Source organism: Rhinatrema bivittatum, chromosome 14, assembly GCF_901001135.1.
Source record: "Rhinatrema bivittatum chromosome 14, aRhiBiv1.1, whole genome shotgun sequence".
NCBI lineage: Eukaryota > Metazoa > Chordata > Amphibia > Gymnophiona > Rhinatrematidae > Rhinatrema > Rhinatrema bivittatum.
The window spans coordinates 47354707-47381355 of record NC_042628.1 but is presented as its reverse complement, the minus strand read 5'-3'; the positions used below and the strand labels follow the sequence as shown (position 1 = coordinate 47381355).

The following is a 26649-nucleotide window of genomic DNA, read 5'->3' as shown; positions in this document are numbered from 1 at the left end:
CCCAAAAAATCAATTCTGGCTACGCCACTGGTCTGCGGGGTGAAAAGGTGATATTCTGCTTTTTTTCCAATGGCCTCAAGGCAGATTACAACAAATTTTAAATCAAACAGTTACAGTACATTGGTTAAGGATCGCTTATTAGGATGACTTTGCAAATATAGGAACCAAATTCAGACAGTAAAAAAAGGAAACCTAAGAATCAATACTAGGTACAGTGGTATAACTAGGATGGCGTCAGCAGACCAACTGCCTCAGATGCAGTCCAGAAGGGGCACCAAGCTCCAGCCCCCTTCTTGCTTCCGCCAGCTCCCCTCGTTCCTAAGACAGGAGAAGCTGTTGGAGCCAGGCCTGGGTCTGGCAGTGGCAGTAACAGCAGTCAGTGAGCAGGGGGCCTGATCCAGTGTGCACTCGCAATGCCCGTACATAAGGGAAAGGCAGGGGCCTGTGAGTGTGTGTTGGCTCAAGACCCACTCTTACCGATTCCTTTCACCGACCCCCAACAGCTTTTCCCCATTTCAAGAGCTACAAAGGGAGGGGAGAAAGCAGCAGCACGTGGGGAGGGGAAAAATCCCCATGGGAGGAAAGAAAGCATGAAAGCCTGTGGCAGGAAAAAAAAGCAAGAGCACGAAGACCGTGAGATCCAAGATGGTGTCAGGCAATTCAGTGTCCTAACAGCGAGCTCTTCCATTGCCTACAATTTTGACTTTATAGTGTTTTCCAGCCAGCTTTCAGATGGTGAAGAGAAAAGGTGAGATGAGGGCTTATCCTGTAGTGGTTTTTAGCCCTTCTCAGGAGGTGACATTTTCTTGCTATGTACCAGGGGATCTTGTTCTGGGTGCAAAGCTTTTCCTATACTATTTGTGTAAAGGGCTAATTAAATATATTAACAAAAGATATGTATTTACTGACCCAAAACATCTAAACGTTTTCTGAATGCCAAGGCTTCCCATAATCATATTGTGCTGGATGTGTAGTTCTCTCATGGGCTGATACCTTCCCCTGAGGTAGGGAACATGTATAGTTTTGAATATGTTCTTCTGTTTAATTATGTAATTTTCCTATTATTTGCTCTAATTTTTTCCTTGGATCTCCTTTTGGTGGGCTAATAGGAGTGCATTATTAGGGTCTGGCATCTTATTTTTTTTTTATTAATTATTTTTTATTTTATGTTAATTCAGATTGCATGTTCTGTTAATGGTACTCATTACTAATTCAGGATTCCCTTGATGCATGTTTCAGTAAAATTAATGAACATAAAATAATACAATAATAATAATACCAGCACAATCACAAATGCACTGAGTACCTGGAAGGTAGCTTTATTAGAAATTAAAACAATCCTCACAGACAACCAATTGGCTATAAATACCAATAAAACTGAACTTATCATAATTTCACCTCCAAAAAATACAATACTGATCAACTCTGATATTCCTCAAAACAACTCCACTATTTCACAACAAGTACGCAGCCTTGGTATCATCATTGACAGCAATCTCACTTTTAAAAAATTCATCGCGGATACGGTAAAAAACGGTTTCTTTAAGCTATACACGCTTAAACGTATTAAATCTCTATTATACCAATATGATTTCCGCACAGTCTTACAAGCAACTATTTTATCAAAGATTGATTACTGCAATGCTCTGTTACTGGGTCTACCTAAAGCCACCATTCAACCTTTGCAAATGCTGCAAAATGCAGCTGCCCGCATTATCACCGACACAAGCCGCCATGATCATATCACTCCAGCTCTTCAGTCTTTGCACTGGCTACCCGTGGCTTACAGGATAATTTATAAATCTATGTCGCTGATACACAAAGCCATTCAAAACAGAGAAATGCACTGGTTCACAGATCAACTACAATTCAAAACGTCTTCCCGCCCAACGAGATTCCAGAATTTAGCCAAACTAAATATCCCAGCACCCAATCTGACTAAACTTTCTAGTACAAAAGAACGATCTTTCATCATTGCTGGATCAACAATATGGAACACCATGCCCTCTGAATTACGCCAGGAACTCTGTCACAAAAAATTTAAACAAAACCTTAAAACCTGGCTATTTAGAAAAGCCTACTATCAATGATCTGAATCCTCAACTACTCTTCCTAACTGCCACAATCTCTCATATATTGCTTTTATTCTATTAATACAAAGTTATATACTATATTGTATTCGTTCAGTTACCATGTTATATTGTAAAGCGCAATGCTGAATTACTGTTTGAATGTAAACCGAGGTGATGTTATTTACGTACCCCGGTATAGAAAAATCTATAAATAAATAAATAAATAAATACAAGAAAGAGAAAGTGTGAAGCTCTGGGTGCAAAAATATCTAGTTAGGCCATTGACTAGAAATACCCTGTGGGAGAGGAGACTCTCCTGGGAAAAGTATGAACTCTGAGGATGGGGCATCCCCCAGGAAGGCAGGGGACAGGGCTGACTCTGGAATCGGGGGAGCAGGCTCTTCTATCTTATTATCTGTAAGGTCCCAAGAGCAGTAGCACAAGTCTTACCCAGTGTTCTGATAATTAGGTAGAGCTGGTCCATGTCTGATTTTCCTGGCCACAGCGGCTGACCTGACAGCAGTTCTGCAAACACACATCCAATAGCCCAGACGTCTACCGCAGCACCATACTGGGTATCACCCACAAGTAGCTCAGGGGCCCTGTACCACCTGGTGGCCACATAATCTGTGTAATCATCTCCTGGCCGTGCTGTAATACAAGATCCAATATTTTACAGCTGGCATAACTCACTATTCAAGAGAAGTAAGTGTGCAACAGCCTGTGAGAACCTGAAATATGATAGGTCAGTGAGCTTGAGGAAGGAATAAGCAGATGGTACCAAATGCTTTCATATTTTAAATACATGGCAGAACGCACCAATTCCAGGTGAATGGATAAAGAACTGGCAGATGAGGGTAGGATAATGTAACTGAAACAAGAATAGGCAGATGCAATACTTTGAACAGGGAAATACCTGCTAACACTAACTAGGAAAAGTACCTAGATAATAAATTGGGAATTAATGTGCAAGATTATTTCCCAATTAAGATTAATTTAGTCTTTCTTTACTTTTTTTTTTTTAGGATCAAGCTGGGCCCCTCTAAGGTTCTGGGCCCTGGGCAAGTGCCTTACTTCTATGGCTAAAATAGCCCTGCTAACCCAAAAGGGTAGTTTTAGAGCTTGGAAGGTACCAAAATGCTTTATCAGGGCAAGTCATTTTGATGTAGGAGGACTCTAAACATTTTAAGAGAATTCTGCAGTCAAAAGTACTTTTAATCAATATGGGCACTGTAAATCCTTATATGGAGATGCAGTCCTGCAGAGATAGTGTTACAGATCCAGATGCAAGTGCACTCTTGCAGCAATATTGCTGCAGTTCCTTATATTTCTGACATCACTGTAGTTCTATATATGGAGGTGCTTTCCTGCAGTGACATCAAAAGCACAGTTACCAGTATTAAAGTTCTATTGGATTCATTGCACCATGTTAAAAACTTACAAAAAAGGGAGCTTTCTTTAAAACAAATGTTGCCCTTTTATTAACCTCTAATATTGCATAAACGCTCTTACCATGATAAGTTGTGTACGCAGCATGCCATTAATAGACAGAAAATATTATAGGTGAAAAGATCCCCTCACCCTCCTTTAAGCCTACCCTACCATTCCCCCCCCCACCCCCCACCTCTCCCTGTCACTGCCATCACTGGTCTGGTACCTACCAGCCCACCTGTACATATTGTCTGTTGTTAATTTATTTTCTTCAAATGTTCCTATCAAATTTCTCTCTTTCCCTCTCCTTCCTACTGCTGTCCTCTCTCCTCCTTCATTACTGCTCCCCCCTTCCCTTCCCTGTTTATTGTATTTCTCTCTCTTGTTATTTTGTTACAATGTAAACCGGCATGATGTTCCGACGAATGTCGGTATATAAAAAAAATCAACAAATAAATAAATAAAAATAAAAGATATCAATGGGAAAAATTGTATTGAACATAAGAACTGCCATTCTGGGTCAATCAAAGTCCATCGAGCCCAGCTTCCTGTCTCCCAAACTGGCCAATTCAGGTCACAAATATTCGGCAGATCCCATAAAGTAGCTCTGTTTCTTGTTACTCATTGCCAATGATCACAGTAGCTTTCTTCAGACTACCTGGCTAATGTTTAAAGTACTTTTCCACCAGTATCTTGTCCAAACCTCTTTTGAACTCCATTATGCTAGTTGCCTTGACCACATCCTGTGGCAAGATTCCACAGCTCGATTGTGCGCTGAGTGAAAAAGTACTATTTACGATTTATTTTAACTCTGTTAGCTTCATGGAGTGTCCCCTATTTTAGTGTTATTTGAAAGGGTAAATAACCCTCCTTTACCTGTTCCACCCCACTCCTGATTTTATAAACTTCTATCATGCCCCCCCCCCCCCCTTCTCAGTGCTCACTTTTCCAAGCTAGAGCAAACAAGCTTAGGGGCCTGTTCAGGAGGGCCATCAAGAGCTATTTTGAACCTGGGGCAAATGTTTGGGCTCTCAGAATCATCAAAAGAATCTATTTCTCAGGATCCTTTGGGCCCCTTTCCTACCTAGGTAACTGCCTTAGTTAATCCCTTTTGTAATATCCCTGTCTTCAGCAGATGTTTTCCATATTCTGCCTGGGGAAAATTACTCATGGACAGAAGCAAGCTGTAGCTGAATTTTCAGAGCTCCCTTGCCTTTATACTGAACTGGGCCATCGATTTTGAAGGTAATGGAAATAAACCCCAGTATCTGAAGGTAGAACACAAACCCACTACCAAGCCTTCAGATCCTGTGTGTGCCAGCAGATTTGCACTTACTCAGGATTCGGGCAAAGCCAAAGTCACAGAGCTTGATGATGCCTTGTTTGGTTATTAGGATGTTCTCTGGTTTCACGTCCCTGTGAATACACTGTAAAGGAAATGTTATTATCATACTGCAAAAAGAATTCTCGCCATGTTAAAAAAAAAAAAAGGAAACCTTATTGCACTGTCAAATGACTTTATCACAGTGTAACGGGGAATGTAACATCATACTGTCAATGAATACAGTTTCTGCCACAACTCTTACCCCCACTGGCCCAGGAAATCAAACCAAGGCACCTGCACAGCAGCACTGCTACAGGTCATTTGGCCAGTTACAGATTTGTATTTCTTGGTCTTTGATTCTTCATTTACCTATCCATTGATGCCATATTTCCTTTCTGGTGCTTTTTTGGTTCCTCTCAGCTGCTCTTTCCTCGTCTCTATTCTTTTTCATACTTTACATTTTCCATTCTCTCTTTTATTCAGAGCTTTGTTTATTTTTTGTATTTCTTTTTATATCTGACCTTTCCTTTTTCATCTGTCTTGTCCAGCTGATTCTTGAGGTCTCTTTTCTTAACCTATTCTGCCGGCCTGTTTTCATGCGTTTTACCTTTGTTCTTTTGCATTTCTAATTTCCTCCAGTTTCCTTTACCTGTCACCTTCTCTGCTTGTTCTTCTCTCTCTCCATCCCTTTCTTAATGTTGGTTATTCCTCTTCTTTCTCCTTTGTTTTCTCTCACTCTCTCTCTCTTCTTCTATTTTCTTTTTCCCCTTATGTCTAATCTGCCTATGCTCTCCTTTTGTATTGTTGCTCAATGTGAACAAGGAAAGGCAGTGGTGTAACAACACAAGATGCTCCAAGAGCTAATGCTCGCGTAAGTTATGTAGAGAGAATCCCTACAGCATTCAGGTATGCTCTCAGCCATAGAACACTTGGTTATCTTCTAGAAGATAGAGTCCATATATGCATGGTAAGCTAAATATATACTCTTCTTCCCTGTTAAGTGACACCATTGTTCAGATGTCATTAATCGAACCCAAATAGGCTCTAGCCTTGCAATACATTGAGGCAGATCAGATGTTTAGTGGATTCAAGTACTTGTGACTCAATGTCAAATACATACGACTCAATGTTTCCATAGCATCAAGTAGTACTGGAACAGGCAGTGGTGCATCTACTAGGCTTAATGAAGGAATCTGCAAGGATTGTCTTGGCTCAATTCACAGAACTGATTAATGTGATGGAAGCAATTCAGTCCATCAGGAATTCTTAGGTTGTATAAAATCGGTCAACCACTGTGAAGATACTGGCTGTTATCCACTTTGGTTCAGAGCTATAGTTTTGCACAAAGAATGGATCATTCTTTTCAATTTTCTGTGGTACATTGGATGACTACATCCTAACGTAAAATCTTGCAGCTCTTTAAGATCTGCAGCTCTATCAGGGTATGAGCACATCTTCAGATGCGATTTATAATTTCTGCTGGACTTTATCCCATTACGGTACATGGTGTAAAACTGTGCAATTTGGACACAAATTAGTTTAGCTGGCCAATCTCCTTTGAAGCTCATCTGTGGTGAATCAGTGGCCACCTGTATCATTCACTCAGCTTGGCCATTTATTGTGGGATGAAATGATGTAATGGTTGTCTGATGAATCAGATTTTATTTCTTGAATTCTTCAGAGATGAACAAAACAGTTAGTATAATATAATAATTGTGGCATTTGCAGAAGTCACTTGGACTGGGGTAAGGGGCAATAAACAATAAGAAACGCATTGGAACAGTCCCACAAAACTGATATGTAATTTCCTCCAAGAGTTCATTGTGGCTTTCCTTAGATGCAGCACTGCCTTCAGTGGTGCATTGCACAAATTTTGAAACCTGTTGCACTTATTCATGAATTTCATCATCTATTCCTGGCCATCAGATGTGATGTCTGGCTATGACTTTCACCAGTGCCATACCTAAGAACATAAGAACATAAGAAATTGCCATGCTGGGTCAGACCAAGGGTCCATCAAGCCCTTGGTCTGACCCTTGGTCTGGATTGATAGCACGTAGAACTTCCAAAATGTGATATCTTCTTTTTTTTCAGGATGATGATCTGGCTTCCCTATAGAAAATATTCTTTGAAATGTTGACAATTCCTCTCTATAAGCAACAAAAGACTTAACATGCTCCTTCAGATTCTTTGTGGATAATCTGATCCGTATTCAGATGAGCACATGTGACAAGACCGGGCCCTTTGTTGTTATGCTTGCATTGTCATTTGCATGCAGATACGGCTCTAACATTGTTTTCAGTATTAGAACTTCAGGAGGTCACAAAATATTGAATTTTTTACACTTCTCTGTCAATTGGTTGAAGGTACTGGTAATCATGATCAATTTTGCAGGGGTTAGACTAAGTTACAGTCATATTTGTCCAACAACACACTCCAATGAAGCATACAGGGACAAATTGTTTATGATGTAGGCTTGTCCTAGGTCAGCAACCCTAACAGCAGCTTTGATCTGTTTAGATATCTGCCTCACTACCATACATATAATCATACAATATATTGATTCCAAATATGGAATGCTATGATGTTACACTCAATTTGAGCAGTTTTTCTCATTAGATGGAAATTACACTGGTCTACATCAATTTTGCTGACTACAAGATAAGATGTGATTGTTATGTATTTTAGTGTGCTGAATCCATAAATCACATCCGTTTCCTCCAGTCACATCCGGTTTTTCCGCAAAACCCTGTCTATTCATAAACTCTTATAACAATAATGTAACATTATTATTTAGATATGCTGAATATGCAAAAAGATAATTAATGCACAGAAAGACATGCTGAATTTCCAAATTTCCTGCTCTTTCACATGAGAAGTTGAAAGCTGGCATATTTGATGGCCCACAAATTAGGCGTCTAATCAAAGACAGAAAATTCCTCAATAGCATGAAAACTATAGGAAAGGATGCTTGGTCTGCTTTTTCTGACGTGATTACAGACTTTCTTGGCAACTTCAGGGCTGAAAATTATAACCTTTTAGTTCAAAATTTGTTGATTGCTTTTCAAAGACTGGGAGCAAACATGAGTGTCAAATTGCATTTCCTTGATAGCCACCTAAACTACTTCCCCTCAAATCTTGGAGCTATGAGTGAAGAACAAGGAGAACGCTTCCACCAAGACATCAAGACCATGGAACATAGATATCAAGGCAGATGGAACACAAACATGATGGCAGACTACTGCTGGTGTTTACAGTGTGACAACCCTGATCATAACTATTCCAGAGCATCCAAAAAGAGAACATTTCTCCCTAACAATTAAAATTTACACAACTATTACTCACTTGGTTAGACAATAGACTCGTTTTTTGCATGAAACAAATATATTACCTGCTATCGCTTCTTCAGAACTTCTTATTACCCTTGATATTCGACTTTATAATCTTTAATCAAACATTTCTCTTTTGTGAAAAAATTTGACGTATTTAATATTTTTTGACTTCATATTTGGAATCAGCCCCTTTCATTTGGGTAAAATCAGCAAAAATAATTAGGTCAGCAGAAAACCTTTTTTTCAAATGTAGACCAGTGTTATCTATGTATTTAAAATATTTATAATCTTCACAATCAGATTTAAATTTTTATTAACTGCCCAAGTACTGGATGAGGTACTCACTTGATGCTTGTGACAAAAGTTGACTGCTTGGAGTACCTGCCATATAATACTTTTTGTCATATGATCAGCAACGCTGAAAAATAACAGAAAAAGGTGTGCTCACTAAAGGTAAACCAGCCATGCAGAGTACTTCTCACAGATAGGAACGTGAATTAAATGGTTCCTTTTATGTACACTTGTAAATCCACACACCATATTATCTCCTGTGGTTCCAGTTACACTAATATTCATGTAACAGCATACTACAATGTCATGGCAAACAGCGGAAGCCTCCTCTCCCCCTGTACACCTGCTACTAGCCCATGAGGCTCTACTTCTTTTAATGAGAAGGCATGGCATCTGTTTCCTGTGTTTGGTGCATAACATACCTTTTGCTTAAATCCAAACCTTGATTGATGGTAAAAAGGGAAGTGTCATAAAAGAAGTTTCTGAACTCCTAAGAGCATAAGTGCCATCCTGGATCAGAGCAATGGTCCATCAAGCCCAGCATCCTGTCATCTGGGTCTCTTGGAAGTTCCTGGCAGATCCAAATGAGACCTGTTTCCTGCTACTTAGTCCCAGAAGCAAGAGGCGGTGATTCCCAAGCATACCTGGCTAATATTTGTTAACGGACCTGTCCACGAGAAACTTGCCCAAATGTTTTAAAATTTCAGCTATGCTGCTAGCCAGGACCACATGCTCTGCTGCAGGAGGTGAACAAGCTGTCTGGCTCCTCAGATTACAGCGACTCAAGGTGGCATGGGATGAATCAAGGTGGCATGGGGGAGAGAGGAAGAGCACAACATGCTGGGTTTGATGTAAATTTAACTGCAGTTTATTGTATTACAATTAAAAAAAGAAACAAAAACCTAACTGTACCTATTTTTGGGAGAGGGGGCCTAAAAGTATTATGAAGAAGAGGAGTATACCCTAAAATGTTTGAGAAATACTGAACCAGAGATCAACAATGACCTTCCTAGATCTTAAGAAATAGAAAAGTATTGCTAAGCCAAATGAATCATATCATAATACAATAGATGATTATTATAAATGGACCTTCATACCACCCTAGGTATATGAACAATAATAAGCAATAATAAGCAAAATGTTTTCCTGCAAAACATGCAATTTTAAGAATTTTAGTGCAAATGTTTTCTCTTTATCCAGTGTCAAGCCAATAATCAAGCCCAACACGATATCATGTTTCACTGTTGCTGCTTCAGGGGCTGTAATTATATATTGATATTGTCCCTCCTAGATCTTAGCCATCTGGAAATTCCCAGCAGGAAATCTCAGAGCTGCACAGCAGTGCAAGGGAGGGGTAATCTGTTTTTGCATCCTCACTCACCTGTCTTTCCAGCCCCAACCCATAGCTCCATTTATCTAGCACGCTTTCATCTCAATTTCTCTTGTATACCTTTCTCCCTTTCCTCTATCTGCTCTCACACCACTGTCTTTCTCCTTTTTTTTCCCATCCTGTCTTACTTATCTCATTTAGTTCTCTTCTGTCTCCACTCCGCCTTCCTACTCCCTCATCCCATCTCTCTCCATATGCTTCTCCGTTTCTGCATTCCTTCCTCATGTTCTCCCCTTGGGTTTCCTGTGAGAATTTGAATGCACGTCTACCCAAAGGGGTCTACTTGCTGCAGGGCAAACCGAATGGGCCATTCTGGTATTCATCTGCCATCATTTACTATGTTCCCCCTTTCTAAGCCAGTTAACCAAACTGTTCTTGGTATATCTGTCGAAGATTATTAATCAGTTTCGTTAATTGGATTTCTTGAACATTTGAAGTGAATTCTGGTATAATGGAATGTATTAGAATTTGCAGGGGGTTTGTTTAAATGAATTTATTTTGTTAGTAATTATTTCACTAGTTTATTACTTTCCATATTTACAAAGCAGGAGTCTGCAACACGGTATCTCCCAGTACTTCCAGAGACCAACGTAAAGAAGACGACCATGCCCAGTACTGCACTGGGACTGAACTCAGAAACAGAAGTGACTTCAACTCACAAAATTCTGAAAGGGACCCAGGGAGTGCTCTTATTTATGTCCTTAAAGGGCAGCTTTCGAGTAACGCACATAGTTTATGCACATTTTGAAAAGGAAACCCTCCACGTTGCAAAGAGTGGGGGCAAAATAGTGCACACAAAGTTGAAAGTCACCTGTACACTCACTATTTTTCTCCTTTGACTTAAGCACGCTCACAGGAATGGCTAAAAAGAGGTCCCTTGGGCAACCATATGTACTTTTAGCTATGCTGGAGGAGGGCCGAGTTACCTGGGTAAATAGGTTTTGAGAATTTATCATGCAATTAGGGCATTTCTGTAAATTTCCAAGCATTTCAATAGAACGATGATTGTGCACTGCTGGTGATATATAATATGTTACAGAAGACACTGTCATTTTATTTGTCATATTTATGAAGCCTGCACTTTTGTTGAATATGGAGTGTATCACACTACCCTGATTTCAGCAAGAAAGGCATCATCTTGTGTTGCTTGGCTACAGCAGTGTTTCCCAACTCTACCTGGAGGTACACCTAACCAGTCGGATTTTCAGGATATCCAGCATGAATATGCATGAGATAGATTTGCATATATTGGAGATGCAGGGCCTCAAATCTATCTCATGCATATTCATTGTGGCCATCCTGAAAACCCGCCTGGCCTCCAAGTGTGCCTCCACGAGAGGGCTGGGAAACACTGGGCTATAGTGGTGGAAAGTGTGGTATGGTTGAGGAACCCTGTTTTTTTCATTTGATTAGTAATTTTCCTTATTTTGCTGGTTAGCACAGGACTGGTCCTCCTTTGGGTGTTGAACTTATATGTGGAGACTGATAGTACTGAGCTATTTGAAATCTTTTCTTGTTCTTTCCATTCTTTTCCCCCTCATATTCCTCAAGCCAAGGTTTTTCTCCTTATTACTTCCCTCATGTTCTTCCTCACACTTCTCCACCTTGTCTCCTCATTTCTTGGAATGTGCTGCCATCTTGAAATAACATGAAAACATCAACAATATTACTTATATTGTTTTGTGTAGTTTCCCATGTGAAATGATGCAAAAATATAATTTCATTTGGTGCCGCTATGCCATTTTAGCGTATGCTATTAGTAAAGTACAAGTGGTAAAAGAAAAAAGCACGCGTAAAAATATAGCACATGCTAAAACGAAATAAACAAAACAATGCCCATAGGAAAACTGATAGAAATGTCATAAATCCAAAATGTAATAACAAAACGACACAAAATAAAAGGGGTTTTTTCCATGCACGATCTGTGCTCATTTCAACTCACTTGGCTCACGGCTGTAGAAGGCCTGTGTGAAAGTGCCTTCTCCCCTGCATGCTTCCTGTTTAGAAAGAAGATATGCAAAGAAGGGAGGAGTAGCCACTGCAGACAGCAACTAGACACCCTCAGTCAATTTCCAAATCACCAGCTAGAAACAAGGAATCTGCCACAGCACGAGAGGGAGACTTGTGTCCCGGGTCTGCTGGGGAGCACCTTCTTTGGCAGCCAAAGACACATCTCTTCTCACAGCCTGGCATGGGGTTGCATATGACCTAAGTTCACAGAACAATATAGCAGAAAAAGACCGTATGGCCCATCTAGTCTGCCCATCTGCCCAATTAATTTATAATTCCCATCACTCCCTCAGAGATCCCTTGTATTTATCCCATGCTTTCTTGAATTCAGATATTGTTTTTTGTCTCCACCACCTCCACCTGGAGGCTGTTCCTTGCATCCACCACCCTCTCTGTACAGAAATATTTCCTAGTTACTCCTTAGTCTGCCCCCTTTCACCCTCATCACATGACTACCCCTCTTTCTAGAGTCTCCTTTCCGTTGCATGAGGCTCACCTCCTGTGCATGGAAACCTTTGATATTTAAATGTCTCTATCATATCTCCCCTATTTCACCTTTCCTCTAGGGCATCCATATTTAGACCTTTGTCTATTCCCATATGCTTTAGAATGAAGACCAATGACCATTTTAGTAGCTGCCCTCTGGACTGAATTCATCCACAATGTAAGGACTCACTGATGTGTACAGCAGTGACATACATAATTATCATTATTCAATTACAATTGGAAAAATAGAGCACAGCGAAATAAAGCAATTTCTCCAAGGCAGAATCAGTAGCAGAGTTGGGAGGCTCCAGTAATGAAACTAGTAGTGCATGTTAGTGAGAGAGATGTTTCTTGTCTATGAGGTCCACTACTGGGAATGATGTATTAAGAAGAGAGAAGATCCCTGCCTCTGAGCTGTGCAAATATGCTCCACAGCCAGTACTGGAGCCAGTTTCCAAAGTTCACATATATCAATTCATTGACTTTTTTTTTTTTTTTTAATTAACTCAATGCAAGTCATGAGCCCCAAAAGGAATACCCTAGAAATACAAAGCCTTTTCCTGCATCTCAGTTTGAACAAGCAGAATGCAAGACAAGGTGGCGATAGCATAAGTTAAAATATCCTGTGACGAATGTCTCTGGCCATCAGCTTGGATCAGGTATGGGTCTAGATGATTAAATACAGACACTGCGTGGGAGGAAATGCTATATTTACACACACGACTACAATTTCCTCCTTTAAAAATGTTTCTGTTTGGGAGTGAGAATATTTACCCATTCGGGTTCTTCTCCAGCTCATTGAGAACGGTATGATCACAATACTCGAACACAAGGTGCAGCTTTCGCTTCCTGCGGAACACCTCCAGCAGGTTCACCAGGTTGCCATGCTTCAATTGCTGCAGAGTAAATGGAAGGTGCTGGTCAGGATGGGCAGTGGACAAAATGGTGCCCTGAGGCAAGGGTTGCTTTTCATACCCCTCCCCACTTCTTCTTTTGGCTCACGTCTTGTAGACTGACTCAGAACAGGCTGCATGGTGCCCCCTAGCTTGGATCCTAGGGCAGTTGCCCTTTCTGCTTACCCTGTTGTGATGGGCCTGGTGCTGGGAGCCCATTCAGGTAACGACAGACACTCATGGTCAATGACACAGGGTCGTACATCAGACAGAAATAGAAATGCTGCTCTTACTAGTCAGCTCAAGGGACTGGAATCTGCATAATCTCAGCTATAATCATCAGAACTGCCCGCTAACTCCATGTAACAAGTGATATTAACCATTTCTAAAATCAGAGAAACTAAGGAATGCTCTAAGGAGAGTGAAAAAAAAAAAAAAAGTCTGGTTCAAAGTCTCACCCTTTCATGGAATTAATTAGTAGCTCTGTACAGTGCTTGAGCTGTAAAAAATTAACCAAAGGAACTCAGCGCAGTGGGGCAATGGGTTAAAGGTGCTTCTGGTTACCCCGGCTTAAGCTTCCGGAGCAGAGCAGCAATGCAGACATGGGGATAACTCATGTTGCCAAAAAAAACGGAGCTAGAGAAGTAGTGAAAGTCTCCTGTTTTCTCTTTCTCCTCCGTCCATCCTCACCAGGCTCTCTTCTCTTTCCGCTGCCTGTCCATGCTGCACTTTCTCTCTCCTCCCCACTGTCCCAGGGCCCGATTTCAGCACAGGCACATGCCCAGGGGGGCCAAACTTTGATGGCCTCCAAAAACCAGAAACCCCTTCTTGCTATCTAATCTCTGAGGACCCAACCCCCTCTCTCCAGTCTCTAAGGAGAACCACCATCAGTCCTGCCTATGGATGCTGTAATCTAAAATCTGGTCCTGCCCCAGCCTGTCCATGCCATGCTCTTTCCTTCTCCCTCCAACCCACACACAGTCTGTCTTGGCCAGACTCCACCAGTCCTTCCTGTCCCCAAAAACCTATCTTCCACATCTTCCTCTCTCTCACTTTCCTCTTCTTCCCCCTTTGCTCCTTTCCCTGTCCAACCTTCCTCTTCTCTTACCTCCTCCTTGCTTTTCCTGCCTCTCCAGGCTAAAGTTGAAGCTATTGCTGTTTCTTCCTAACTCCTAGTCCCTGCCGGATGAAGCTGCCGCAGTCACCACTGCCACTCTCTCTGTCCTTCTGGCCCACACGGGCCAAAGGTGTCGTCACTACTCTGTATCCCCCTGGCCCAGATGGGCCAAAGCTACAGTTGCTGCTCTCTCTGCTCCCAATCTCGCTCGGGCCAAAGCTACTCCTGCTCTCTGACTGGCTGGCTTGAAGCAGCTCTGAGAGGGAAGTCAAGGTCAGGGCTCTGCCAACTGCACCCCCAACATTCAAGTTCTGGATGCTCTAGGGCTGCAAGTGAAGACAGCGCGGGAGTGTCCCTGAAGAGCCGGGAGACTTGCACTGTCCATGTGCAGGCCGATGCTTCCACTTGGTCACCACTGCTGCTTGAAGGAGGGATATAAGAAGAGGAATTTTTCACAAAATTTTGTTAATAAGAGCAAGTGTTCTCCCATCCCCCCATCAATTTGAGCCTTAGGTTTGTTTTTTTTTAATAGTACATGTATTTCTTTATCACATTTTTCTACCGCAATCTCAGCCTGAAAAGGGTGCCCAATGTGCTTTACAAACTTTATCAAAAACAAATGGTTTGAAAATAGCTCATAAAAAAACACAGCAACAAAAAAAATAAAACAAACATAGGGCGGGGAGGAGATGGGATTCACACCAGATCCTGCTCTGCTACACATGCCTGCAACTACTTTCCCACCTCAACATGGGTCACCTGCTTTGGCTGCTTAAGGTGGACTGAACATAATCAAGGCTCTCCACTCATTTTTCCCCACCTACAATCCTCCTTAACAGGGGAAACAGTTTTCTTTCTTTTAATTAAGGGGAACTATGTTCCCCTTTCATTATGGCAGATAAGGTACTCTCAACCAGCCATGTTAGAAGACTGCTCAGCCCTTGTACGGAGGCCCTGCTCTGCTTTTTCTTCCTAATGGTGGGTATCTGCCCAGTTGGACTCCAGACCTCACGCCTTGACCGGTAGGATATTTACTTGCCTTTAGCATTCGTATTTCTCGGAGTGCTATTTTTTTAATGACTGGATCATCCTCAGACTCCACAAACTTCTTTATGGCCACAACCTGTCCGGAGTCCTTATTTCGGCACTTGAACACAACACCATAGGAGCCCTCCCCGATCTTTGCCAGCTTCTCATACTTTTCCATCCCTGCTGCTGCCGGGAAGAGGCTGCAGTTGGCGGGTTCAGCAGAACTCAGGGTTTTCTTTCAGTCTCCCAGAGCAGCAAAAACACGAAGGTTGCGTAATCTTTTTTGGCACGCCTTATGTTCTGAGGAACGTGTTAAGTCCCAGGTCTTCAGCTTTGGTGACTGCTGCAGGTGCAGGGCTGCGGCCTGCAGGAGCAATGCACGATCCTGCACTCTCCAACCCCAAAGTTCAGCTGTGATGGGATGCCACGTCAGGCAAGACCTCGCTTCGGCAGAAACACTTCCAAAGACCTAGCAAGATGGAAAAAGCAAGCACATGTCACAAGATCTATTGTCAATGATAGTCACAGGGCACCATCAGTGATACCAGCATTGTACTTGTCCCAGAGTAATGATTACTATTTATAAAGCACCAGTGCACCCAGCAATCTACCGTCACATAGAGGAATGATTATTCCTCATACAGCACCATCAGGACAATCACAGAGCACATCAGTACAACTGGAAGCTCTCATTTTTTAATGACTGCTCCAGGAGAGTTCTCAGCTTCTTGCTGCAGGCTGCAACAAACGTTTTCACTGTGCTTTGGAGGTCTTCCTCCTTGTTGATGAATTCAAAATGAAAAGAGATAAAACTGAGTGACTATTGAAATGATAAATAGAAAAAGCCCTCAGTGACCCATACTCATCCGCACTGGTAATTGTGCACATAGGAGGAAAAACTGCAGATGCCTGATCTCAGCAATGGATTGCTTGTGACTAGGGCACTATCATTAGTTTGAAAACCTCCAAATGATTTTTATTAATATTATTTTTCAATGATTTTAAACCCAAACGCTTTTTATATAATTTGTGTCCGTATTATCCTTTTTAGGCAATTACACCTCCAATTATGTGTGAACAGTAAATGTGTGTTTTCTTATTTGAAATCTCCAGAAATAAACCTAATTAAATTCAAATATTATAGTCTTATAATTTAAAAAAATGATGCAATCTTGCTTGAAGAATCAAGGTTTAAAAACTTAGCTTAGTCTCCTTGGTGGTTAAAATTCACAGTAACACACTTCAGACTGCAAGCTGATGAGAACTTCAATGCAACATCTACCACCAACTACTTCCACTGCCAAACTCAAATAATTGCAGTCTTATTGAATTCAAAATAATTGAAAAATCAAAGTTTGAAAACTTTACTTGGTCTCCTTGGTAGTTGAAATTCTGATGCTGACAGCATTTTGCCTACCAAGGGCTGCATCAGGGAAACCGCTCGATGATACACAATGCATCTAAAGAACAAAAATCTTGAGATTTTCAACAAAAAAGAATTTTCAAACACAATAGATTTTTAACACACTTATCACACAGGTCGAGTGGGTGTTCCTTTCGAGCCAGCTCCGGATCAGGCGGAGCGAGTCGAGCGGGAGTGGGACTGTTGGACGTCTGTTGGCGTTTCAACCGATCGGCGCGTAATTTCCCGGACTGTAAATTTTGTCACATTTATTCCAACTGTGGAGCAGGGCACCCAGTTTCCAAATGTGGCAAGCGTGCCGGAGATGGGGCTTAGGGTGGCAGGGCCATTATCGGAGGGGCACCGAAAGGTGCTCAGAAATGAAGATCTTGGTTTGGCCCCTTCACCTATGTGAGTCGAGGCGTTGAGGCCTTGCTTGCTCAGGGACCCGAACTCTGAAATGTCTTTATTCTTGTTGCGTGGATTTTCTGATGGTTTTGTGATTCCTTTTATGGGGCCCATGGGGGTCGGTGGTGGAGACAATTGTTCCTCAGTCCAAAGCATGTCTAAAATTTTTATAGATAAATTAGAGACTGAAATTGGTTTAGGTCGTATCGCAGGTCTGTTTCATGTGGCACCCTTTGCCGACTTAGTGTTGTCACCCCTAGCAGTCATCCCTAAAAAGAACTGGGAAAGTTTAGGCTCATACAGAATTTGTCCTTTCCAGAAGGTAGATTGGTCAATGATTTTATTCCTCACAAGCTTTATGTGGTTCGATACGCTTCCTTCAGCTCAGCCGTACGTTTAGTTCAGCAGTGCGGCCCGGGGGCCTTGATGGCCAAGGTGGACATCGAATCAGCATTCCGACTTCTGCCAATTCATCCCAAGAGTTTTCCATTGTTGGGCTTTTGTTTCCAGGGCAGTTATTTAGTAGACAAATGCCTCCCGATGGGTTGCTCTATTGCATGTGCTTTTTTTGAAACTTTTAGTTCGTTTGTTCACTGGGTGATTGAGTAGGAATCCGGTTTGTCTAATGTCGTGCACCATTTGGACAATGTCTTATTCGTTGGAAGTGCAGGATCGAGTGCTTGCTCGGATCTTCTGCATTGTTTTTATGCTGTAGCTGATTCTTTTGGCATTCCGATTGCTGAAGGCAAAACGGTTGGCCCTTCTACTTGCCTCGTTTTTCTAGGCATTGAACTAGATTCAATAACAAGGATGTCGAGGCTACCTACTGAAAAGGTGTGTGAGCTTATGAGAATGGTGCTCCAGGCACTCAGCACAAAGAAGTTGACTTTGTACCAGGTTTAGTCTTTGGTAGGAAGCTTAAATTTTGCATGTAGGGTTATTCCCAAGGGCAGAGCTTTTTGGCATCGATTTCGTCGGCTGTGTCTGGGTTAAAAAAAATTTTCATCATATTCGGATGTCACGGGGAATTCGTGACGATCTTCTCATGTGGAATCGGTTCCTGTCCCACTTTAATGGCACATTGCTGTGGCAGTCGGGAGCAGTAACCAGTTTCGATTTAGAACTGTTCACAGATAAGGCAGGATCTATTGAATGTGGTGCTATTGTCAGGGAGCCTGGTGCGCCGCTTCATTGCCAGAGGAATGGCATCATTCTGGTATCACCAAGAATATTACATTCCTTGAACTCTTCCCTATTGTAGTAGCGGTTGTTCTTTGGGGCGAGCGCATTCAGAATAAAAGTGATTTTCTGGTGTGACAATTTGGGCGTCGTCGAGGTCATAAACAAAAGAGCAGCAAAATGTTTGTTTCTGAGTTGTTACGTGAGTTTATATTGCGCTGCATGGAATTGAATGTAACTGTGAGGCGTGTCATGTACCGGGCTTTTCTAATGCTTTGGTTGATTCTCTCTCTCATTCGAAGTGGGACCTGTTCAGGAAGCTTGCACCAGAGCAGATCCACAGGGAGTTTCAGTGCCTGCTTTCCTATGGCGATTTGGTTTCCAGAAGCCTGAAGGCTGCTCCGAGCATCGTTAGCTCCTTCCACGTGGTCGGCTTATGTGCAAGGAGCTGAGAAGGGGGTGTCCTTTCTTGCGGAGAGTGGTTAGCGTTACACTGAGAAGGCTAAGACGGATGGGAGCTCCAGAGCGATGATCTCTAGACAGCTGATGGGCTTCTCTTTTTTCATGCAAGCGCATGGTTGGGGTTTACCACGTGGACATTTTTTGATATGTCGCTTATTGCTGGGATGGTCCAGGGAGGTTTTGCAAGTTTCGGTGGGGAGGTTGCCTATTACACGACGTACTACAGCGGTTGTGGGAATTTTTATCGGATATTTGTAGCTCTGAATGCAAGTGCTGTTTATTTTGCATTGCTTTTGTATTCGCATTTTTCGGGGCTTTCCAGATCAGTGAGTTAGTGGCTAGGGCCACTAAAGGTTGGGAGACTTCTGGGCTACTCATCCGCTTAGTTACTCTGGCCGCGGATTCTATTATCTTATTTATCCTGCAATCAAAGACTGACCAGCAAGGGAAAGGTGCATCTGTAGTCTTGAGAGCCATCCCGGGATGCAAGACATGCCCTGTAGTGAATTCTATGGCTTTTGTCGTGTTACACCCAGCGTGGGAGGCCAGATTTTTGATACATTCGGATTCCCGCCCGCTTGCCAAATTTCAATTTGAGGCAGTGTTGAGGTCGGGCTTAAGTGCTCTCGGGTTGGATGTGTCCTGTTTCGGAACTCACTCCTTCCATATTGGGGCGGCCACTTTCGCTGCTTGTGCTGATTTGTCGAGCGGAGTAATTCAAGAGATTGGGCATTGGAAGTCAGGTGCTTTCAAAGGGTATATACGGCCGGGCCATCAATGATTAGGGTCAGATACTAATGCTGTTCTCTTTTCAGGTCCTGCATGTCACATGCGACAAATCTGGATTGTGGGACACTCTTACGTTGTATGAGGTTTCACACACACACACACACACAAGAATGTCCATATGAAGTGCACTTGGACCTTTCACAACATAACATGACTGTTTTTTGGTTGGGGTATGCGTTGGGATGAGTTAATTCCCTGCCTTCAGCATGGTATCTCGCACTTCCCTCCATTGGGGAGGGAATGATCAGGGTTCAGTTTCCGGAAGCAAATTTATCAGCATGGTTCGGAAGGACTTGTCTGTTTCAATTTTTCTGCCTAATGCTGTAATTGCTGGTCCGACATTATTCCTAGCCCTGCGGAAATGAACAGACGAATATGGCAGTGGGGTCATGCCAAAGCCAAGAGGCAAATTGGCTCTTAGTTGTCTTGCTTGGGGGGGGCAACATATTCACCATGAATGGGCTTGGGACCTAGAGGAAGGGCTCTTTCGTACTGACGGGGTGCATCTTTCTTTTATAGGGTTGGATTTGTTCCTAAATGCATTTCAGGAGGCCTTGGAGGAATTATTGTGTTAGGGATCTTGGCCGCATCTTTGGGGGGATCACAGGATGGGTCCATCCTGTGTCTGGCGGGTTGCCCGAGCCAATCAAGATTCAGTGTAGTCTTATATAGTGTGATGACCTGACAGGTGTCAGGTCTGAACTTTGAGCAGGACAATTGAGTGCAGTTGTCCTGCATGATGGTACTTGCTGGCAGGTGGCGGGGGCTTATTTTCATGATACCTTGCTGGGTGGGGGTGGGGGTTGTGGGTGAATCTGGCAAATGTTATTAGCACAAGGTTGATGGGCCTGGATCTGTGCATCTTGCTGGTGGATAGTGGGTGCATAATGTGGCCTATGTAACTTACTTGAGCTCGGGCACCTGATTGTTGTACAAAAATGCTGCGGCCTGTTTGATCCCCAATTGCTGTATGGGTCTTATTGCTGAGGATTGTGAGAGAGTGGGTGTTGGGAGAAGAGTTGGTCCTGGCTACCCATATTATGCAATTATTTGATTTTGGCAGTGGAAGTAGTTGGTGGTAGATGTTGCATTGAAATTCTCATCAGCTCACAGTCTGAAGTGTGTTACTGTGAATTTTAACCACCAAAGAGACTAAGCTAAGTTTTCAAATCTTGATTCTTCAAGCAAGGTTGCATCATTTTTTAAATTAATAAGAAGATAATATTTGAATTTAATTAGGTTTATTTCTGGAGATTTCAAATAAGAAAACATATTTACTGTTCACACATAATTGGAGGCGTAATTGCCTAAGAAGGATAATACGGACACAGTTTTTATAAAAAGCTTTTGGGTTTAAAATCTTTGAAAAATATTAGTAAAAATCATTTGGAGGTTTTTAAACTAATGATGGTGCCCTAGTCACCTGATCAGGCATCTGAAGTTTTTCCTTCTATGTGAGCAATTACCAGTGCGGTTGAGTATGGATCACTGAGTACTTCCTCCTTGACCATGGTTACTGCTCAGTGAAAAACACAAGCTTTCCCCCTTTAGAGGCAAACAGAGTAAGTAATGTGGCCAGAGAGGCTGCCAGAGTGCCAGGTGGGAGCTACAAGGTTGGGACTGGAGAACTCTGAGGGAGTTGGGCAGATGCTGAAGCCTGCACAGGGAGGGGCTGGGGCGGAAGAGGAGGCTAGAAGTACAGGAGGTGCATAGGGAACAAAAATGTAAGGAGGTTGGGGAAAGGAGAGAGAGGAATTGTTGAAGGAACAGAAAGATAGAAAAACAGAGAGGATGGCTGGTTTGGGGAAGGGGAGAGGAAAAAAGAAAACACAGGGACAAAGCCTGAAAGCATGCAGCAGAAAGAGTGGTATCAGGGGCTGGGGGAAGGAAAGCTGTCCAGCAAAAGAGAACAGTCAAGAAAACTGGAATTACAAGTTCTAAGTGTGGTTTGGTTTCATACTTTGCAGGGATTCCTCTGTAATTTAGCACTTTAAGAGCAGGAGAAAAGAATACAAAGATATGAGATGCACATTTCCCAGAGCTAACAGAGAAAGTCAAGACTTCCCACAAAAGAATGCACAAGATAAACTTGTGTGATCCTAGCAGAAATAATCATGGCTGATATAGCAGCAAAACGTAATCCAAGGACAATATGATCCAGCACCAGAATCTGGTAATTGTCCTTTCCTTACCCTGTAATCACTATTATGCAATTAATTTTTCTTCATTTTATCCATCTTATGTATTACTTTGGCAACACCCTGAATCTGAATCAAAGTGTAAACTTCTCTACCCACCTCTAGGCAGGGCAGGAGCATCTTGCACCCAGTAATCAAAGAGCAGCAAGGGGAGTCCCAGTTTGTGGGTGCCTTCTAAATGTGGCGCCCTAGGCAAATTCTTATGCTGCCTGTGCCTAAACCCGGCCCTGCCGGTCATGAAGTGAAATAGGTGCGACACAACAGCCTAGTGCAGGATAGCACAAAGCGAAAACCGTGCATTGTGTGGGAGCTGGGGAGAGAGACGATCTACCTGCGTGCCTATCAGTTCATTCACATTAGCGGGGCCCACTGCCAGAAGCAATTTGCTCTCATAAATCCCACCACAGAAATGTTATCTATCGGGAAGAGAGTTAGAAAGGGCACAGGGGAAGAATCCAAGAAAGAGATCTTATACCCAAGAAAGAGATCTAGGCGTCATAGTGGATAACACACTGAAATTGTCGGCTCAGTGTGCTGTGGCAGTCAAAAAAGCAAACAGAATGTTGGGAATTATTAGAAAGGGAATGGTGAATAAAACGGAAAAGGTCATGGTGAGACCGTGCCTTGAATACTGGTGGATGTCTGGAATGACCTGGAATGACCTTCTGGAGGAAGTGGTGAAGACCAAAACTGTAAAGGACTTCAAAGGGGCGTGGGATAAACACTGTGGATCCATAAAGTCTAGACTAGAGGATGTGAATGAAGGGTGGATGGCTCACGGGAATGACGCTACTACCTGTTGATAATACCCTTATTCAATAAACATAAACATGGTTAATGCGACTCCAACATTGCTCTAAGCTTCAGCGGCAATGAGGAAATGTGGAAAAAAGGATTCGCATTCACAAAAAAGCAGGGTGTAGCTTGCTTGTTATGGCGGTTACTATCCCAAACCAAATAAGCCTGATACTTCACTTTCAATGCAAATACAGCATAGCTCTCTGCTTCAACGGCAGGGGAGAATGTCTGACACTTGACGCATATCCAGCAAAGCTCTCTGCTTCAACAGCAGGGGAGAAAGTTTGACACTTCACGCATATCCAGCATAGCCCTCTGCTTCAATGGCAGGGGAGCAAGACTGATACTTCACTTTCAATGCAAAGCCAGCATAGCTCTCTGCTTCAACAGCAGGAGGAATGAAGAAACGTGGATCTATATTCAGGCAACAACCAACAAGGACTGAATTACAAACGGGCCGATTCAGTAAAGTCCGCGGGAGAGCGGACGAACGCCCGCTCTCCCGGCGCGAGCACAGGCCACTTGCCTGTGCACGCGATTCTGTATTTAAATTAGGTGGTGCGGTAGAAACGGGCAAAAGGAGGAGCTAGGGACACTAGCACGTCCCTAGTGCCTCCTTTTAGCTCCTTTTGGCTGATAACCACGGGCTCGGAAACCGGACGCTGGCAAAATTGAGCGTCCGGTTTTCAGCCCGACAGCCGCCGGCCCATTTAAAATTTTTTTTTTACTTTTTTTACTCTTCGGGGCCTCTGACTTAATATCGCCATGATATTAAGTCGGAGGGTGCACAGAAAAGCAGTTTTTACTGCTTTTCTGTGCACTTTCCCTGTGCCGGCAGAAACTAGCGCCTACCTTTGGGTAGGCGCTAATTTCTTAAAGTAAAATGTGCGGCTTGGCTGCACATTTTACTTTCTGTATCGCGCGGGCATACCTAATAGGGCCATCAACATGCATTTGCATGTTGAGGGCGCTATTAGGTGCTGCGGGTTGGATGCGCGTTTTGCGCCCCTTATTGAATAAGGGGTAAGGGAAAACGCGCGTCCAAGGGCAGGTTAACAGTGCGCTCCGACGGAGCGCACTGTTAACCTGCCCTTGTATTGGCCTGATAGTCTGGATAAACAGATAAGCATGGGTGTAGCTTGCTTATTGCGGTGGTTAATACCCCTAACTAATTAAGCTATTTCACTTAGATGCAGTTCCAACACTGCTCTCTACATTAATGGCGAGGGTGGAAGGGAAATAGAATATAAAAGGTTACCAAGAGCCAAGAGAAACAGATAAGTATGTGAGAGAAAAAAAAAGTGTGAAAGCTTGCTGGGCAGACTGGATGGGCCATTTGGTCTTCTTCTGCCATCATTTCTATGTTTCTATGTTTCAATTCTGGTCGCCGCATCTCAAAAAAGATATAATTGCGATGGAGAAGGTACAGAGAAGGGCGATCAAAATGATAAGGGGAATAGAACAGCTCCCCTATGAGGAAAGACTAAAGAGGTTAGGACTTTTCAGCTTGGAGAAGATAATAGAAAAACTAGGGGGCACTCCATGAAGTTAGCATGTGGCACATTTAAAACTAATCTGAGAAAGTTATTTTTCACTCAACGCAAATTAAACTCTGGAAATTGTTGCCAGAGGATGTGGTTAGTACAGCTAGTGTAGCTGTGTTTAAAAAAGGATTGGATAAGTTCTTGGAGGAGAAGTCCAATACCTACTATTAATTAAGTTGACTTAGAAAATAGCCACTGTTATTACTAGCAACGGTAACATGGAATAGACTTAGTTTTTGGGTACTTGCCAGGTTCTTGTGGCCTGGATTGGCCACTGTTGGAAACAGGATGCTGGGCTTGATGGACCCTTGGTCTGACCCAGTATGGCATGTTCTTAACGTGGGAGAGGAAGGGGGGGAAGAAAGAAGCAATAAAGTTGGAGGGAGGTGCAGGGAAGAAAAGTCAGGGTCCTTCACCGAGGAAGCAAAAAAAGACCTAAGGGAGGGAGGCAGGAGAAGTTGCTGAGGAAGAAAAAGCAGAACAGTCGTTACTCGGGGTTTTCCGGTTCCCACAACGCTGCTGCACCTTGCCGGCACGAACGTGGGGCACGGGGGGTGCTTTTCCTCTCTGAGCAGAGCCCCCCGCCTTCCAGGGTCTGCGCCTGCAGGACAGCCAGAAAAGCGCTCGCATGGTGCCACAGAGAAAGATCTTGCCTGCGGGGGGGGTAAAAAAAAAAGCGAGGCCGGGAAGCTCTCACCTTTCTGCTCGTGGTCAGGATAAGATTGCTACAGGCGCTACCGCTGAATCCGTCTTCGCTAGCAGTGTGCGGGGCCAGTGCTCTTCCCACAGAGAGAGAGGGAGGGAGAGAGAGAGAGAGACTGGACCCTGCCGCAGGCAGGCCGCCTCCGCTGCTAAGCAGGCTGGGAGGCAGACAAAAGCGTTTCCATAGCTACGGGCCCGCAGTGGAGCCCTTCAGAACTGCGAGGCCTGGGAAGGGATTTAGTTCTACGGCCACCATCATCTGCCCAGGCCTCGAGTCACCTTTATGAGGGCGACCAGAATTCTGAATAAAGAGCATGGCATTTGTATCTAATAAATATCAGAATGTAGCATTGAATGTTATGTCTACTCTGTATTCGGAGTGCAAAATTTGGCAAATCTGTTTTGTATTCTAAGTAGAAAATAAAAATCATGGCGTTGCAAAACTGCGCTGGCTATTTAAAATCCGCTGCAGTGCAGTTTAATAGCTAAAGCAATATAAAACTGCTGGCAAACAAAACAAAATCATTATGGTGACTCTTTTGTTGAACTCATATTCATTCATGAGGTGATATTAGCCTTTAAACTCTTCCCACTATTATACTCTAACTAAATCAAGGTGTTAATGTACTGATCCTAATCTAAACGCTATGCAGAGGGCCACACCCATAATAAAACATGACTACAGCACAGACAGTTGAAGAACAGATTTCATTTAGAGCCCCAATAAGAGAGTGGCAGTCATACTAGGTCTGCATTTTCCTTCAGTGAGTTGTTTTTTTCCAGGGCGTGTGTGACCTGTGTGGCTGCACAGGGCGCCAAGCACAAGAGGGCACTGCCATGCTGGATAATGGTGCTAGCGGTAGTGATGGTGAACTCCAGTCCTCGAGTGCCACAAACAGGCCAGGTTTTCAGGATATCTACAATGAATATGCATGAGAAAGATTTGCATGCACTGCTCCATTGTATGGAAATCTAGCTCATGCATATTAATTGTGGATATTCTTAAAACCTGGCCTTTTTGTAGCACTCAAGGACTGGAGTTCGCCATCACTGTCCAGCTAGGCAAAGGGTGGGGGGAAAGGAAGAGCAAGGAATGCTGGGTAGGAAAGGGGGATGCTGTGCTGGAGCTATAGCCACTACTAAAGGAGGGAGTCTATGCCAGAGCTGCCACTTCTGAAAAGGGGAAGAGAAGGCTGCCAATTTCAGTTTTCGCATAGGGCATCAGTTAACCTGGAGCCAGTCTTGGTTTTTCCTCTCCTCCAGCCACCAGCAGCCCCACAGAAGAGCTGTTGCTTCTCTCTTCATACACATACAGCATCTGCTGCTACTTCTATTTTTTTTTTTGACAATATAGGTATGAGAACGGAGCTCTTCCAGCCATGGGCCCCAGTGTGATCACACTAGCCTAAAAGTCCTGAATTCAAACTACTGGCACAAATGAAAATAGTCAAGTCAAGGTGACCTGATGAAGTATATCCCAAAATACTGAAGGAGCTGAAGGAGATACTGACTGTAGACCTACCAGCTCTGTTCAACTTTTCACTTGAAACAGGAGGGGTTCAAAGAGACTGGAGAAGAGCAGATGCTGTATTATTCTACAATGACAGGAACAAAGAGCAAAATAATGGAAACACTATTGATTATAGGATCTAAGCAATATGGTTTCATAAGTGTAAGATCTTGCCAAACCTGATTGACTTCTTTGATAACGTGACCAGAGTAGTAGATTAGGGAGGTGCAGTAGATGTGTCCTATCTGGGGGAAGGAGGGAGATGTAATAAAACCCATACTA

General features: G+C 43.1%; 1 protein-coding gene across 2 annotated transcripts in view; it reads right to left on the bottom strand.

Annotated features, from left to right (window-relative positions):
• The window catches only part of CDKL4 (cyclin dependent kinase like 4), a 48875-nt gene extending 23868 nt beyond the window's left edge, over nt 1-25007 (bottom strand). Inside the window, exons 1-6 of one of the 2 annotated variants that reach the window (XM_029577108.1) lie at nt 24853-25007; nt 15386-15844; nt 13111-13232; nt 8505-8577; nt 4840-4930; nt 2523-2723 (exon numbers count right to left, since the gene is read on the bottom strand). In XM_029577108.1, the coding sequence (XP_029432968.1) occupies nt 2523-2723; nt 4840-4930; nt 8505-8577; nt 13111-13232; nt 15386-15553 (655 nt within the window). In that variant the 5' untranslated portion in view covers nt 15554-15844; nt 24853-25007. Of the gene's footprint in view, nt 1-2522; nt 2724-4839; nt 4931-8504; nt 8578-13110; nt 13233-13415; nt 13575-15385; nt 15845-24852 lie in introns of those variants that run through there. The other variant, XM_029577109.1, reaches the window with a different exon arrangement.
• Between the last annotated feature and the right edge of the window lie 1642 nt (nt 25008-26649).